This window comes from Ahaetulla prasina, chromosome 2 (genome assembly GCF_028640845.1).
Source record: "Ahaetulla prasina isolate Xishuangbanna chromosome 2, ASM2864084v1, whole genome shotgun sequence".
Lineage (NCBI taxonomy): Eukaryota > Metazoa > Chordata > Lepidosauria > Squamata > Colubridae > Ahaetulla > Ahaetulla prasina.
In genome coordinates this window covers 67531001-67550006 of record NC_080540.1, presented here as the reverse complement: position 1 = coordinate 67550006, position 19006 = coordinate 67531001, and the positions used below count along the sequence as shown (strand labels likewise).

General features: G+C 37.7%; 1 protein-coding gene across 8 annotated transcripts in view; it reads left to right on the top strand.

Annotated features, from left to right (window-relative positions):
* FBLN2 (fibulin 2) overlaps positions 1–19006 on the top strand; it is a 173640-nt gene that overhangs the window by 92262 nt on the left and 62372 nt on the right. For all 8 annotated transcript variants that reach the window (XM_058165750.1, XM_058165756.1, XM_058165751.1 and 5 more), the window contains exons 4-5: positions 9118–9229; positions 13681–13810. In XM_058165750.1, coding sequence (XP_058021733.1) covers positions 9118–9229; positions 13681–13810 — 242 coding nt within the window. The remainder of the gene's footprint in view (positions 1–9117; positions 9230–13680; positions 13811–19006) is intronic.

Sequence of the window (19006 nt, the reverse complement as noted above, 5' to 3'; positions counted from 1 at the left end):
AAGTCAAAAGTATATTCCAGAAGACTGACAATGACAACTCAATTTTATGATATTGTTAAGAAAATTTTGAGGGTGTATTCAATAGTCATCATTAGTTAAGGTTGATTGATCAGAGATCTTTACAAAGCTATAATCAATTATTAGGCCATCAAATTTTGCACTGTCCCTAAATTTCAGTGTTTGATTCAGATACTTGAACATTAGAATTACCTGGTGTTTGAAGAAGAAATCCAATCAGATTTGACTTCAAGATTTGGATGTGATTTTATTCATTCATTTATATGTATCTCACCTTTATTATTTTTATCAATAACTCAAGGTGGTGAAAATACCTACTATTCTTTCTTCCACCTATTCCATTTCTGTTGCCAATATGATATGTTCAGTTTTCTGCATCACAGTGGAAGATGAATAGTCTAATGATGAAAAAGATCCATCTTAATTCAATAATGTTAATCTTAAACTTAGAAAAGTAAGCCTTAGGGTAACACATTTTTGTTCTGTGTGTATTGTGTTTGACTTCAGAATGCAAATGAAAAATCCAGTGTGGGAACAAAATGATATGATATGGTGATCAGGATTATTTAAACATCCTTGGTCATCTTTCTCTGGCCTCACATCAAGTAATATCTCCCATCACAGTATTCCATTTCAGAGATAGTTTAGAGTAGAATATTTTCATAGCAATAAATTAGACAAGGTAATGTAAGCACTAGGCATCTCCCTGATTCTGCTTTCAATTTTTTTTCCAAATCCTACCTTAATTCCTAAACCAATTAAAATGTTTTCACTTATTTCAGATATCTCCCATCACAATATTCCATTTTAGAGTAGACCTAATCAGTCCTTGCACTTTCCATTTTATTTATAAGTATGTGCAGAAGGACCTTCATCTGGATCATGGCTTTCATTCAGAAAGGGGAAAATTTGATTATCTGCTATTTTATCATTATCTGTTATTTTTTATAAGCTGTATGTGTCAGATTCAGAACATTTTTTTCTATTCTCTTTCCAGATTTTTCTTTGGATCGCAAATTAAAACTGTAGGGATTTTTTAAAATGCTATTATTTTGATGAAATCTAGCACTAGGAGCAAATTTATCAGTGACCGTATGGCTACGTTTTCTAAACCTAGGTATCCTATGGTTTCAGACAATAATGCTATAGAATATTTAGAATGACTTTGGCATTCTTCAGCAACAAAATATATGTGAATTAATGTTTGTCAACTGTAATTTGTTTTTTTACTTGGTGACACTAATTAGTCTTTCATTAACACCTCATTTATATTTTGTGCATGTACTTATCTTGGCTTACCTTGGATGTTAATATGGCATTTATATCTGTTTTGCTGATAGATTGAACTATTGAGTGGCTCATCAGCTCCATGCATTTTTGCAACTGGACAGCTAATTTAGTATGCCTCAAATTATGGACTATAAACTACTTAATATATATCCTGTTAACCTTCTGTATTGAGCACAGAAAATCTAGAGATCAGCAAAGTTCAGACTTTATCAAATTAGAGGACTTCATCACCCCAAGAGAATTTCCTTTTCAACTAATATTTGACAGTGATGCCTTATGTAATATTTTTGGACAATAATTTAAAAAAAGACAAACCATTCTTAAATAGTTGGACAATATTGGGTCAGTAATATCATTAGGTAAAACAGGCTAATTCAACTTGGTTTTATTTGTAAAATGACCTAGAAAGCTTCACAAATATGCTTTAAAGAATTTGTGAAACTTTCTAGAATGGAAAGTTTTTGCAAATAAAACCATTCTTGAGAAAGAAATATCACTGTTTTTCAATTATATAGATTAGTGGTGGGATTCAAATTTTTTTACTACCAGTTCTGTCAGCATGGCTTGGTGGGTGTGGCATGATTTGGTGGGCGTAGCTTGGTGGGCATAGCAGGGGAAGGATACTGCAAAATCTTTATTCCCTCCGTACTCCAGGAAGGTTACTGCAAAATCCCCATTTCCTGCTGATCAGCTGGGACTCGGGAGGCAGGTAGGTGGGACCAGTCAGAGGTGGTATTTACCAGTTCTCTGAACTACTCAAAATTTCCACTACCGGTTCTCCAGAACTGATCAGAACCTGCTGAATACCACCTCTGATACAGATTGATTCTTTTGGGGGGAAAAAGTCAGCTTTTAAAAAGGTTGCTTTTAGAAAGTTTTGAATCTTTGTGGCACCCTTGCTAATACAAACCAGTTTATGCTTGGACCATTTTAAACCTTAAAAAAGATATCCTGAATTTTACTCAATTGCAGAGCATCATGGGTAAGAAATAATTTCCTATGCTTCCATTGACAATACTGTGCTGTGGCATAATTTCTTTTCTTTTAATCAATTTTTATTGATTTCCCCCCCCCCTCATAACACCCACATATTTTATGAACAGAATATTGGCCATATCATGTCTTATACAACTTAACATATCCAAATACATTTTACTTAGTTACAATTTCTGCCAATATGTTCTTTTTCCATAGTTTAATCGTATCTTAATATTTCTACTCTTATTTATATAAACCACATCTTCTTTCGCCTTCAAGTTCTAATTTCTCCATTTTTACTGATATATATTCTCTTTTATTATTTTTTAAATAATTCAGTTTTTATCCTGGTATATTCAAGCATGTTTGAGGTTGTTTTTCTTCCATTTCATTTTTTTCGTTTTACAGCAATCCTTCTTCTCTATCTCATTCCTCTCATGGCATAATTTCTTTTCTTGTGTGTTGTCAGAAACCTGCTTTTCTCCCAACTATGAGAAAACTTCTTAGAAAAGAACCTCTTAGTTGAGCTTACTTGGGTGAGTGGAACGCTCTCAAATTATTGAGGTTCTATATTAACACTTTGAATTATGATTGGAAGCTTGGACTTCTATTCCCTCCCCAAACTTAAAACTATTTTGGAATCTTTGAAAATTTAGGATTTTTAAGTCCACTAATACCATTCTCTTATATGTGAGAGATAGTGCCAGATAGTTATGAAAGCTTCTCAATAATTAGATTGAATCTGATTTTTTTTTCATCTTGTTCCCCAAATGATGAACTCTAGAGATGGCTAGTGCAGATTCCCAATGATATACTTCAGTTGACTTTAACAACTTTTGGACCGGGATATTTACGGGACCGCCTGCTGCCGACAGTTACCTCCCATTGTCCGGTACGTCCAGTGCGCGCTCACAGGAAAGGCCTTCTTAGGGTGCCGTCGGCTAGGCAATGTCGGCTGGTGGCCCCCAGGGGAAGAGCGTTCTCTGTGGGGGCCCCGGCTCTTTGGAATGAGCTGCTGGTGGGACTCCATCTCCTCCCTGATCTCCGGACCTTTAAACGCGAGCTCAAGACTTTCTTTTTTCACCAAGCGAGGCTGGCCTGATTGATTTTAGTATGGGGGGTTTTAGTGGGTTTTAATAGGGTTTTAATAGGGTTTTAGTTTTTGATAAAATTTTAGCTAATATTTTAAGCATACAGCGGTTGAATCAGATTTTTAAATTTGTTATAGTATTTTAATTTGTTTAGGATTTCTGTGGTTTTATTGGCTGTACACCGCCCTGAGTCTTCGGAGAAGGGCAGTATAAAAATATGAATAAATAAATAAATAAATAAACAATCTGATTATATTTAGGCTTCAATCATTGCACAAATTCTAGAGAACAAACCCTTGTCAGCCCTGGAAGCCATCTTTATTTTTGGACCTTCAGGGCTGCCACACTTAGTCTGTGGGAAACTGGGAGGTGGAGGGGTTACATGGAGTTTGTAGAAGTATTTAGCCATAACAAAATTCTTTTCTCTGGGCGTCAAGAACGTTCAACCTGCACCTGGATTGGTGCGACTGGGAGGCATCTCCAGTTGGGACAGTGGATTGATTGGACCATGTGATGGACATGTGGGTGCAGGGGAAGGGACTTTGACTTTTCTTTAGATGTGGAAAACCCGGGAGCTTTCAGATTCAGGTTTTCCCAGATGTGCCAATATGACATCTCTAATAAAATGGAATTTTGAGAAACTGCTGGCCTTGGAGTCTTCATTGGTTGGGGGTGTTACTTGGAACCCTGACAACCCTGTTGAAATTGTCTAATTTCTAAATAGACACAGCATCACTCTCCTGTTCTAAAATGGTATCATCCACTCACAAGAAATAGGGATCAGCAAGGTCATGAAAACATCAATATTTCAAAAACAATTTTTACATGGAAATAGATTCCAAATGAACATAGTGAGAATCATTTTCAGTGACCACAGAATATTGGCTGACTGCTGAACAAGAGAAGGAACAAAAATCAACAGAGAGAAGATGAAATATTATATCCTGGAAAAAGGATGAATACATGAAAGCCCTCCATACATTCTGTATTTTGTTTCAGACTCCATTTAGATGTAGGACAGCATGTAATAGTTAAGGTATTAGACTAAGACTGAAGAGGACCATTTTAAGTTCATCCTCAGATGCACCAGATGCTTTTTGGCATATAACTTAGTCTTTCAGCCCAACCTTTCTCAGAGGATTGAGACAGTGGCGATAAAATTGGAGAAAGAAATACCATATGAAACTGCCTTGAAAAATAGGACAAAAATGAGATTTGAAATCTAATAAAGCCTTTGACATTTTTATTTATTTATTTTTTATTTTATTTATTTATTTAATTTTGTCATAACAATATACACAAGCATAACACAAAAAGATTATATAATATATAAACATATATATGAGGAGAAACAAGGAAGTATATATACACACACACACACACACACACACACACACACACATATATATATATATATGGAAAGAAACAATATGACAGGAATGGTGGGCATATTTGTGCTCTTATGCATGCCCCTTAAAGTCCTCTTAGGAATGGGGTGAGGATAGATTTTGGTTAAAGTGGATAGATTTTGGTTAAAGCTTTGGGGATTTTGGGAAGAGACCACAGAGTCAGGTAATGCATTCCAATCACAGATAATCCTGTTACAGAAATCATATTTTCTGCAATCCAAACTGGAGCGGTTGACATTAAGTTTAAATCTATTGGTAGCTCTTGTGTTATTGTAGTTGAAACTGAAGTAGCCATTAGCAGGAAGGACATTACAACGGATGATTCTATGAGCTAAACCCAGGTCCTGTCAAAGGCAATGGAGTTCCAAGTTTTCTAAACCCAGGATTTCAAGTCTGGTGGAATAAGGTATTTTGTTGGTTATGGAGAAGTGGAGAACTCTGCTCGTAAAATACCTCTGGACACGCTCAACTGTATTGATGTCAGAAATATGGTACGGGTTCCAGACAGGCAAGCTGTAATCAAGAATTGGCCTAGCAAATGTTTTATATACTCTGGTCAGTAGTGTGGTGTTTTTGGAAAAGAAGCTACGTAGGATTAGGTTAACAACTCTTAGAGCCTTTTTTGCTATGTAGTTGAAGTGGGCTTTGGCACTCAGATCATTAGATATGAAAACTCAAAGGTCTTTGACAGTGTGGGAGTCATCTGTAAGGTAATGTCCATCAAGCATGTACTTAGTGATTGGGTTCTTTTTTCCAATATGTAAGACTGAGCATTTGCTGGTTGAGATTTGTAATTGCCAAATTTTAGACCAAGTGGTTAGATGATCAAAGTCTTTTTGAATGGTAGATGTATTGTCGGTGGTATTAAACAGTTTGACATCGTCAGCAAAGAGAACACAGTTACCTGAAATATGGTCACAAAGATCATTTATGTATATTATAAAGAGAGTTGGTCCAAGAACGCTACCTTGAGGAACGCCACTCTTGACAGGAACAGGAATTTTTAGTCAACACATTTTTACAGTACACATGCCATTCCCTGCCCCCTCTAAAACAAGGTTGCACATTCATTTCCATCTATATAGACTTCCAATAGTGTTTTTCTAATAGTGCTTGTAAGTACATTATAAAGAATTGCTGATGTTTATTCCATTTATATTCTTTACCATGATATCTATGATATAGGCTAGGTAAGTGTTTTTCCAAACATATATGCATAAAAAAGCCCAATATTGATTGAGCATGTTCAGGGTTCTTGGAATTCTAATCGTTTCCAGAAAGATTATTACAGCCAAGAAATTTTATTTTTTTATTTATTTATTTGTCACAACAGTATATATAAGCATAAGCATGAAATAACTATACGAATTGGATACAATCAAAGGGAACATTAGGACAGGAACGGTAGGCATGCTAGTGCTCTTATGCACGCCCCTTACAGACCTCTTAGGAATGGGGTGAGGTCAATAGTAGATAGTCTTTGGTTAAAGCTTTGGGGATTTTGGGAAGAGACTACAGAGTCAGATAGTGGATTCCAGGCATTAACAACTCTGTTACTGAAGTCATATTTTGTGCAGTCAAGATTGGAATGGTTCACATTAATAATAATAATAATAATAATAATAATAATAATAATAATAATAATAATAATAATAATAATTATTTTTTAATTTTAATTTAATTAAGCTTACTGTAAATCTATTGTGTGCTCGTGTATTGTTGTGATTGAAGCTAAAGTAGTCTTCAACAGGAAGGACATTGTAACAGATAATTCTATGATTTAAACTCAGGTCATGTCGAAGGCATCGGAGTTCTAAATTTTCTAAACCCAGGATTTCAAGTCTGGTTGCATAAGGTATTTCGGTGTATTCAGAGGAGTGGAGAACTCTTCTTGTAGAATATTTCTAGACACGCTCAATTGTATTTATGTCAGAAATAAAGTGTGGGTTCCAGACAAGCGACCTGTATTCAAGAATTGGTCTAGCAAATGTTTTATATGCTCTGGTTAGTAGTATAATCTTTCTGGAGAAGAAGCTACGTAAGATTAAGGTTACAACTCTTAAAGCCTTTTTTGCGATGTAGTTGCAGTGGGCTTTGGCACTTAAATCATTTGATATGAAAACTCCACGGTCTTTAACGGGGTGAAGGTCATCAACAAGGTAATGTCCATTGAGCTTGTATTTAGTGCTCTGATTCTTTTTTCCAATGTGTAAGACAGAGCATTTGCTGATTGAGATTTGGAGTTTTATTTATTTTTATTTATTTTGTCACACAGTATATATAAGCATAAGCATGAAATAACTATACAATATATAAGCATATATATAAGCATAAGTATGTAATAACTATATTAATTGGATATAATGAAAGGAAACAATAGGACAGGAACGGTAGGCACTCTTGTGCTCTTATGCACGCCCCTTACAATCCTCTTAGGAAAGGGGTAAGGTCAATAGTAGACAGCTTTTGGTTGAAGCTTTGGAGATTTGGGGAAGAGACCACAGAGTCAGGTAGTGTGTTCCAAGTATTAACAACTCTGTTACTGAAATCATATTTTCTGCAATCAAGATTGGAGCGGTTAACATTAAGCTTAAATCTATTGTGTGCTCGTGTATTGTTGCAATTGAAGCTAAAGTAGTCTTCGACAGGAAGGATATTGTAATAGATAATTCTATGAGTTAAACTCAAGTCATGTCGAATGTGGCGTAGTTCTAAATTTTCTAAACCCAGGATTTCAAGTCTGGTGGCATAAGATATTTTGTTGTATTCAGATGAGTGGAGAATTCTTCTTGTAAAATATTTCTGGACACGTTCAATTGTATTGATATTTGAAATGTGGTATGGTTCCAGACAGTCGAGTTGTATTCAAGAATTGGTCTAGCAAATGTTTTATATGCTCTGGTTAGTAGTGTAGTATTTTTGGAGAAGAAGCTACGCAAGATTAGGTTTACAACTCTTAAAGCCTTTTTTGCGATGTAGTTGCAGTGGGCTTTGGCACTTAGATCATTTGATATGAAAACTCCAAGGTCTTTAACATGGTGGGGGTCATCTGTAAGGTAATGGCCATCAAGCTTGTACTTAGTGTTAGGTTCTTTTTTCCAATGTGTAAGACTGAGCATTTGCTGGTTGAGATTTGGAGTTGCCAAGTTTTAGACCATTCAGACACAAAGTCTAGGTCTTTTTGAAGGGTAGCTGTATTGTTGGTGGTGTTAAATAGTTTGACATCGTCAGCAAAGAGAACACAATTACTTGTAATATGGTCACAGAGATCATTAATGTATAATATGAAGAGTGTTGGTCCAAGAATGCTGCCTTGGGGAACACCGCTTTTGACAGGAAGGATATTGTAATAGATAATTCTATGAGTTAAACTCAAGTCATGTCGAATGTGGCGTAGTTCTAAATTTTCTAAACCCAGGATTTCAAGTCTGGTGGCATAAGATATTTTGTTGTATTCAGATGAGTGGAGAATTCTTCTTGTAAAATATTTCTGGACACGTTCAATTGTATTGATATTTGAAATGTGGTATGGTTCCAGACAGTCGAGTTGTATTCAAGAATTGGTCTAGCAAATGTTTTATATGCTCTGGTTAGTAGTGTAGTATTTTTGGAGAAGAAGCTACGCAAGATTAGGTTTACAACTCTTAAAGCCTTTTTTGCGATGTAGTTGCAGTGGGCTTTGGCACTTAGATCATTTGATATGAAAACTCCAAGGTCTTTAACATGGTGGGGGTCATCTGTAAGGTAATGGCCATCAAGCTTGTACTTAGTGTTAGGTTCTTTTTTCCAATGTGTAAGACTGAGCATTTGCTGGTTGAGATTTGGAGTTGCCAAGTTTTAGACCATTCAGACACAAAGTCTAGGTCTTTTTGAAGGGTAGCTGTATTGTTGGTGGTGTTAAATAGTTTGACATCGTCAGCAAAGAGAACACAATTACTTGTAATATGGTCACAGAGATCATTAATGTATAATATGAAGAGTGTTGGTCCAAGAATGCTGCCTTGGGGAACACCGCTTTTGACAGGAACAAGATTTGATAGAGCATTGTCAATTTTGACCACTTGTCTGTTTGACAGGAAAACTGTTATCCAATTGTGGAGGGGTCCTGAGATGCTGGAGGATTTTAGTTTTAGGAGAAGTTCATCATGTACCACTGAGTCAAAAGCTTTACAGAAGTCTATGTAATCTAGGATGGAGGAAGATAAATAGAAAGGAATGACCAGAATCCTTTACAATGGTGCCCCAAAACAATTATATTTTGTTACAGGTGTGATCAATCTGCTCTGATGTCCCAAACATATTTCATGTACTATGTGACTGCTATTTTTCAGATTCAACAAAAGATTTAATTGAAACTTGCTGTGCTGCTGGACAACAATGGGCTATTGATAACAATGAATGTTTGGAAATTCCAATAAGTGGAACAAGTGGTGATATTTGCAGGTAGGTAAAATAAAAGTTTAAAAACAAAAACAAACCCCAAGCACAATAGTTTGAGTTTACAAATATCCTGCACCCTATAATGTAATCAACTTGCTATTCTTTATGTCAGGTTGATACTAGGTGACACTACTGTCAGATATATTGCTTAGATTATGATTATGAAGCTTTTCAGATATTTTCTAATGATATTTGGGTTTAATGTCACGGATATACTTAAATGTTCCACTCTAAACATCTCAGATTTCTCAAATCTGTTCACATATATTATCATAACTCTGGAAGAGGATTGTGCATTGTCAGACCTCCATGAATATTTTTTCCCCAATGCAACCATCTGCATCTTATCCTTTACAACATACTAACTGTCTTGTGAAGGCACAGGATTCTTTTGTGCAAATTTTAAAAAGGCGTCTCTGAAATGGAGAGAGTTCAGTGGCTCCCTGTGCCACCCTGCTTGCAAACAGTCTTCTCAGGGACACATTGCCCCCCCCCCCATTTGCTGAGCCACTCAAATGTTCTTCCTTCCACCGGAGGTGGTAGACCACTTTTTTGTTGTTGTTTTTTTATCCAAAAAATCAACAACTCTCAGTTATGATGCCTTTTAATTATATTTGTTTTAATAGTTTGATTTTATGATTATTTTTATTTTTAGCTGCCTAGAGTCACTTTATGGTGGGATGGGTTGCTATAGGTGTATGATGACTAAGTAAAGTGTCACAGATTCTCTCTACTTTGCTGGTACCCCCTCAATGTGGTGCCCTTATGCAAAGCTCAGTCTAAATAACTGAACATAGTGTTCCCCACCAACACTGACAGGGTATTGTGTATACAGTAAACAGAATGCAAGTCCCACTCTGTTTGGCACTGAAGAAGTCTGGTATCAAAATGATTGCAAGTGACACCCAAGCTCAGAGAGCACCAAAGAGCCTCCTGTTGTATATTCTGTCAACATTCACATAACTGTTTGCAGATAAGAGTTCAGTTTTACACACACACACACACACACACACACACACACTGGTGGGTTTCAAAATTTTTTACTACAGGTTCTATGGGTGTGGTTTGGTGAGGTGGCATGGCTTGTTGGGCATGACTTGGTGGGCGTGGCAGGGGAAGGATATTGTAAAATCTCCATTCCCTCCCCACTCCAGGGGAAGGTTACTGCAAAATCCCCATTTCTTCCCGATCAGTTGGGACTTGAGAGGCAGAGAATAGATGGGGGTGGGGCCAGTCAGTATTTTTACTACCGGTTCTCTGAACTATTCAAAATTTCCACTACCAGTTTTCCAGAACTGGTCAGAACCTGCTGAAATCTACTTCTGCACACACACATATATACATAAACAGTATATATATATTTCATATGAAGGTATCTGAAGGAACAGAACTCTTGATCTAAAACAGTAGAGGTATTTCAGTAAAGAAAAAAAAATCTAATTATTCTAGCTGTGAAGAGACAGGGAAAAAAAAACCAGTCTAGCACAATGGGATTAAATTAAATTGTTGAAGTTCACATTTAAAATGCTCCCCAAATAAAAGAGGTGTAGTATTTTAATGGATTTTTATTTTCATTTGATATGTCAGTGTCGAGCTGAATGCCTGCTCCTAAAATTGTATTAATTTCAAAGCAGCTCACTGTAACATAATTTAGATTCAAACATAGCTAGTCTTTATATTGTGACTTTTCAAAAGAACATGTCTTGTGATAAAAACATGGCATTCAGTACTGTGACAGAATGGAGAGAATAAATACCATCTGCCATTCTGTCATGTGATCTTCCAACCATACAAACTATTTGTGATAACGGGAGTAGGAAAAGTGCTTGGGACACCCACATAAACAGTTTTAGGGGTTAAGAATCTGGCAGGGAGTTAGCTGTGTTGAGCTTTGAAGGGAAGAAGAAATAAAATGACTCGTGAATAAAGATGCCATTTGGCAGTCTTGGTCTACTGAAAAAACACAGATTCCAGGATGATTTTGGCATACAAATTGCTATGCAGGGAGAATGGCAGAACATGGGAACTATCTAGTTGGCTCAGATATCCAGAGAAAGAAAAATCCAATTCACCCTAAAGAAGATCAGGGTTGTTGTAGCCATAGGAGATGGCTAGCAGTCAGGCTCTAGACATTTGGTTGCCCTAGGCAAAATCACCTTCTGGCACCCTTTATGTTTTGGCTATATACTGCACGAAAAAGAGGGCTGTGAAAGTATTTACAGACCCCCTCACATCCTGGACATAAAATGTTTCAACTCCTACCCTCAAAATATGAAGCACTGCATACCAGAACAACTAGACACAAGAACAGTTTTTTCCCAAATGACATCACTCTGCTAAACAAATAATTCTCTCAACACTGTCAAACTATTTACTAAGTCTGCACTACTATTAATCTTCTCATCGTTCCCATGATCCATCTCCTTCCACTTATGAATGTATGACTGTAACTTTGTTGCTTGTAGCCTTACAATTTATATTGATATGGTTTCCTGATTGCTTATTTGTACCTTTTATGTAGGCTGAGAGCATATGCACCAAAACAAATTCCTTGTGTGTCCAATCACACTTGGCCAATAAAAATTTCTATTCTATTCTACCTTCCAATTTTATTAGAAATTTCAAAAAGGCACTTCCTTATTTCTTTTTTTCTTTGAGTTTTTGAGTTTTATACTTCTGATTTTCAGCCCCAGATATATATTTTTTTTCTTGGACATTTTCACCCTTTTTACACAGCAAATAATTTTAATTACATCAGCATCTATTGTTGTCATTTTTGTTTGTCATTGTACTGATTCCTCTGTCAAGAATCCTGAACAAGTTGGGCCATGATATTCAAACCTCACAAACATAACATAACATAACATCAGAGTTGGAAGGGACCTTGGAGGCCTTCTAGTCCAACCCCCTGCCCAGGCAGGAAACCCTACACCATCTCAGTCAGATGGTTATCCAACATTTTCTTAAAAATTTCCAGTGTTGGAGCATTCACAACTTCTGAAGGCAAGTCGTTCCACTTATTAATTGTTCTAACTGTCAGGAAATTTCTCCTTAGTTCTAAGTTGCTTCTTTCCTTGATCAGTTTCCACCCATTGCTTCTTGTTCTACCCTCAGGTGCTCTGGAGAACAGCCCAACTCCCACTTCTCTGTGGCAGCCCCTGAGATATTGGAACACTGCTATCATGTCTCCCCTGGTCCTTCTTTTTGTTAAACTAGACATACCCAGTTCCTGCAACCGTTCTTCATATGTTTTATCCTCCAGTCCCCTAATCATCTTTGTTGCTCTTCTCTGCACTCTTTCTAGAGTCTCAACATCTTTTTTACATCGTGGCGACCAAAACTGGATGCAATATTCCAAGTGTGGCCTTACCAAGGCATTATAAAGTGGTACTAGCACTTCACGTGATCTTGATTCTATCCTCTGTTTATGCAGCCCAGAACTGTGTTGGCTTTTTAACAGCTGCTGCACACTGCTGGCTCATATCTAGATGGTTATCCACTAGGACTCCAAGATCCCTCTCACAGGTACTACTATTGAGCAAGGTACCACATATACGGTACTGGTGCATTTTGTTTTTTTGGCCTAAATGTAGAACCTTACTTTTTTCACTGTTGAATTTCATTTTGTTAGATAGCGCCCAATGTTCAAGTCTGTCAAGATCTTTCTGTAACTTGAGCCTATCTTCTGGAGTGTTGGCTATTCCTGCCAGCTTGGTGTCATCTGCAAATTTGATGAGTTCCCCATCTATCCCCTCGTCCAAGTCATTGATGAAGATGTTGAAGAGTACTGGGCCTAAAACAGAGCCTTGGTGTACTCCACTGCATACTTCCCTCCATGTGGATGTAGTTCCGTTGAGGACTACACGTTGAGTGCGGTTGGTCTGCCAGGCAATCTCACTTCCTTTACATGGATGATTTTACAGCTGTATGGGAAACATCATCTGAAATGGAGTCCTTGAATGTATCACTTTTTTCTGCTCCTTTTTGTATCTATGAACTTTATCATAAAATGTAAATGGTACATGTTTGGGTTACAGCTTAAGGAGGTATAAGGAGTTATATCTTCAAAACTACATAGTTTTGTATAGGTTTGATTTCTTCTCCATTTTTAGTGCTAACCACTGGCATTTTTATGCCTAAAGCAAGACACAAATTTGATTGTACTGACTCATATATAACACCTTCCTGCACAGTTTAGGTACAAATTTCTGTGGTTGTGTTCTGTTCTATTTATTCAGAGAAGCCTAACCACCTGCTAGGTAGTTTATGTTAAGCAAAATGATATAAATAGAAACTGCCAGTTGTATGACTTGTTATAAATATTCATTTAAATTGGAGATGACATATTTTAAACCTATACTGTTTGTATCCCATGCCTTCCATCTTCTCTGTGTAAGAGTATATGCTTTAGCAGCTTGTGTCATGAAAGCAGTATATTTTTTTATTTGTTGCAGAATTGCTCAAAAGCAGTGCTGTGTCTCGTATTTAAAGGAGAATAGCTGCATTGCTGGCATGATTGCTGCAAGAGAAGGTGATTTATGTGGATCAGATGAAAGCGATACCTGTGGAGGATCATTTTATAAGGCAAGATATTCTGCTGAATCTTTGTGGTATCCTTGCTAATACAAACCAGCTTATGGTTGGACCATTTTAAACCTTAAAAAAAAAAATCCCGAATTTTACTCAATTGCAGAGCATCATGGGTAGGAAATAATTTTTAAAAGTTACTTAGCTAAGCAGTTTGGCTGTTTGCCTCTATTTCAGAGCTTAGGCCAGATGTACAATTTATCTAGCTGATAAGAATTTCATTAGCACTTTGCTTAAGCAGTCTGTCTCCACTATTATAGTTAACAGCATGACAGGATTTTTTTAAAAAAAAAAACCACGATCACATTATAGATAAATTGTTGAGTTCCATGTGTGGTTAGACATATATATTGGCTTAAAAGTAAACCGAGCAATTAAACGGATTTAAACTTTAAAAATATTTTATCTGATTATATTATTCTTTGTAAAGGTGGTGTTTGGCAAAAACTGCAATACAGCTTAGTTTCTGCAACTCAAGGTCTGACTCCTTATGTGTGAAACCTTTTCTTCCAGATCTTAACCACATTTAAGATTTCAAAATTAATATTGAACAGAGAATAATTTTGATTGATTACAGTTGGTGTTGACTCTTGGTGACCATATACTCTGTTTTCCCTAAAACAAGACCTATCCTGAAAATAAGCCCTAGCATGCTTTTTACGCATGTGGCTAATATAAGCCCTACCCTTGAAATAAGCCCCACTTAAATGCCTCTAATGGCAGAAAGTGAAGAGGAACTAAAAAGCCCCTTGATGCGAATGAAGGAGGAGAGTGCAAAAGTTGGCTTGAAACTCAATATTAAGAAAACTAAGATCATGGCATCCAGCCCTCTCAACTCCTGGCAGATAGATGGGGAAGAAATGGAGGTAGTGACAGATTTTATTTTCCTGGGCTCCAAGATCACCACAGATGGGGACTGCAGCCAAGAAATTAAAAGACACTTGCTCCTGGGGAGGAAAGCTATGGCAAATCTAGACAGCATACTAAAAAGCAGAGACATCACCCTGCCAACAAAAGTGCATATAGTCAAGGCGATGGTTTTCCCAGTTGCAATGTATGGCTGTGAAAGTTGGACCATAAGAAAGGCTGAGTGCCAAAGAATTGAGGCCTTTGAACTCTGGGGCTGGAGAAGACTCCTGCGAGTCCCTTGGACTGCCAGGCGAACAAACAAGTCAGTCCTAGAGGAGATCAACCCTGACTGCTCTTTAGAAGGCCAGATCCTGAAGATGAAACTGAAATACTCTGGCCACCTAATGAGAAGAAAGGACTCACTGGAGAAGAGCCTAATGCTGGGAAATATTGAGGGCAAAAGAAGAAAGGGATGACAGAGACTGAGGTGGCTGGATGGAGTCACTGAAGCAGTCGGCGTGAGCTTAAATGGACTCCAGAGGATGGTAGAGGACAGGAAGGCCTGGAGGAACGTTGTCCATGGGGTCACGATGGGTCGGACATGACTTCGCAACTAACAAAATGCCTGTGCAGCCACCTGCCTGCCCATTCTGTCTGGTTGCTTGTACTAGGGGCCGGGATAGCTCAGGCAATAGAGAAGCCTGTTATTAGAACACAGAGCCTGCAATTACTGCAGGTTCGAGCCCGGCCCAAGGTTGACTCAGCCTTCCACCCTTTATAAGGTAGGTAAAATGAGGACCCAGATTGTTGGGGGGGCAATAAGTTGACTTTGTAAAAAAAAATATACAAATAGAATGAGACTATTGCCTTATACATTGTAAGCCGCCCTGAGTCTTCGGAGAAGGGCGGGGTATAAATGTAAACAAAAAAAAAACCAAAAAAACTACACACATGAGGTGAGGTGGAGGAGGTAGAGCTGCCCTCACTGGCTTACCTCAGGTCTCCCACAGCCAGGCCATACATGCTCAAACAACTAGCTTGTGGTGTGTCGCTCAGCTTCCTTTTCCATTGGGGCTGCAAGCAAGCAGAAGTGGGCCTGCAGCTACATGGTGTTCCGCTGGACAGGGCTGCCAAAGCCGCAGCTATGAGGAAAGGCAGGTGTCGAGGGCATGGGTAGCCTGGCTGTGGGGGTCCTGAGGTAAGCTGGTGCAGGTCACGTGGGGCAGCTCCACCCCTTACCTCGTGGCAGCAGCACTTGAACACCGTGTGGCCTCCTGCCCCACCACAAAACAAGCAGAAGAATATGGTCCTCCCGTATATGGGAAAAAATAAGACATCTCCACAAGTCCTAGTGCTTACTTTGGTGCCCAAAAGAAAATAAGACTGGGTCTTATTTTTGGAGAAACACGGTTAGATTTTTTTCCCCAGTTAAGACCTGTCCCTGATCCCTAATACCTTGCAATTGTGTGCTCATTGTTATTTTTATTGAGTTCATCCACCTGGCTGCTGGCTGCTATCCTCTTTTTCCCTTCCTTTCACCTTTCTCAATGTTAGAACCTTTTTGGGAGAGCTAGGGCTTTGCATAATGTGTCCAAAGTAGGATATTTTGATTCTGACAGTATATTTAGTCATTTGATTCTCACAAATACATTCTGCATAGCCTTTTCAAGATATGCATTAATTCTGCCTCATTAGGTAATATCCAAATATCTTGCAAATACATTTATCAGAATGAAATTTATATACACTGGTTCATGGGGCAATTCAAGCTGTAATTACTGAATGATTTATTGAAAATATTATTTTATGTTTTCTGAAACATGAACAAATAGTAAAGCTATAGATATCCATATGGGGCCAAGGATGAAATGTGCTTTGTGACCTTAGAATGGAAGCTCCATCTTTGAGGTATGTGGGTGTGATGTCCTGGTACAAGTCTGAAAGAGCGGGGCTTGTGCTATGATCACAATGCATGTTTTGCCTGTTTGAGATCATTGTGGTTATGGGTTGATGCCTATGATGATTTAGAGTAGAAGTCATTGTGATAAAAATGTATATTAAGCATGAAATAAAAAAGTGAACTCTATTTCATTTGTATTTGGAGTACCTCAGATGTCAGATAATTATATGAAGCCTTTAGTATATTGATTTATTGTAGCCTTCCCATCTTTGCCCTCAAAGTAAATTTCTACTACTCACATCAGTGATGTGAAGATTGGGATGATGGAGTCCAAAATACATGAAGAAAAAAGAAAAAGTGATTTTTTTTTGTTCTAAAGCATTTATATCTAATTATCTCTTAAATAATACTTTGCAATATGAAGTGCACTTTATTATTTCCCTTAGCATTTATCCTTCTGTAGTTGTTAGGAAAGCATACTTTGGGACCCGTAACAACTTAATTATTCCATTTCAAATGCTTAAATAAGCAAGTATTTCCATCAGTTAGTGTCCTGAGCCTGTGTGACACCAAGGTACATCAACCTCTTAAACAATGCTTCATCTTCATAGGGTCTCAGAAAAGATTCCCTCATCTTCATAAACTGCAACCATGTGCGTGCTAACGTATGTAAGTGGCCATGTTTGTGAGATTACCATACCATAAGAGTACCATTTTTATTTTTATTTTATTTTATTTCATTTGTCACAGCAGTATATATAAGCATAAGCATAAAACAACTATACAACATATAAGCGTATATATAATGAAAGGAAACAATAGGACAGGAACGGTAGGCACTTTTGTGCACTTATGCACGCCCCTTACAGTCCTCTTAGAAATGGGGTGAGGTCAATGGTAGTTATTATGGTACCATAATAATTGGTATCAAGTTTGTGTCTCAGATGTGAGATCTGGATATGGAGAGAGATTTCTATTTTCCCTTTGCAATGTTCAGACCAAGTTCTGATTGGTTTGTGGCCTCCACAAAAGAAGCGACATTCAGATGCTCTACCTAGGCACCTGATGGATCCAGCAGGTTCCCAAAGGATATTTGGGGAGTTCCATAGCAATCTAGTAGGCAGTTCTGATTGAATGAGCCACTGGTAATGAGAGGCAAGTCAAGTGGTGGACAAGATTGCCCCAAGCAATCTCTTTCTGCTGGACTCTTTTAATAGACTCTTTAGTTTACTGTGAACTTCTGGGAAATAAAGGATACCCTACGGTGCTAATGGAGAAAGATGAGAAAATATTCTGATTAAACACAAGTTTACACTCATATTCACTGATGAGAGAAGTGAATCACTTTTATTTTTCCTCTCTTATTGTGTCATAGGGCCATTGTCTAATAGCCTTGCTTTGGTTGAACAACTCTCTATTAAGAAATAATTAAGACCAATTTGCACCACATTTTGCTGATATAGTTATTCAGATTTGCCAGAATCTCAATGCTGACTTCTGTCAAGTCCTAGATGTGTATAGTGTGACTTTCCTGATCCTTTTATATAGCTCAGTGGCTTTTGATACTATACTTATCAAGTTGTGACTGGAAGCACTGTTTTGCAGTGGTTCTATTTCCTTCTCTCTGGGCAGTCTCAAGCAGTTGTGGTGGGGGAAGAGAGGTCATCCTCTCTGGGGGCACAGTGGTTAGAATGAAGTATTGCAGGCTGACTCTGCTGACTGTCAGCAGTTTGATTCTCACTGGGTCAAGGTTAATTCAGGCTTCCATCCTTCCAAGGTCGATAAAATAAGGACCCAGAGTGTTGAGGTCAATATTCTGATTCTGTAAACCACTTAGTGAGGCCTGTAAAGTACTGTGAAGTGGTATATAAGTCTACATGCTATTGCTATCCTAGTGGCCCCTACATCAGAGGGCCCCCTGTCTCTATTATTGTTTAACATTTCTATGAAGCCAGTGAGTAAGATTTTTCAGCATCATCACCACAAGATACACTGATGCCCTATCCCAGTGCCCAGTGGTTATTAGAATCTCGATAGGACAGAAAAGACTGACTCACTCCTGACTCGTGGGGCTCCTTTCATGACCTTGCCAAGAAGCTGGAATAAATGACACTGCAGCACTCAGGTCCCAGATATGGGCTTGCTAACTTCCAACCTGGTATCCTAACCACCTCACTCCCATTTCTACTGGTGAATTGACTTTATGAAATAATATCCCTGAAGATTTGTCTCTTTTGCCACTGCAGAATATGTTTTTAAACTTTTGTGCGCAAATTCAGTTTTAAATTGTTAAGTGCCAACTTATTAGGGGAAGAGAAATATATTTATGTACATTTCGTGCTAATTATTTATGCTAATTATTCTTGTTTCATGTACTGTTTTATTCTTTATCTTTGCAGTCTATGCAAGTATATTTCTAAATGGGTAAATTTTAAAAAAGAAAT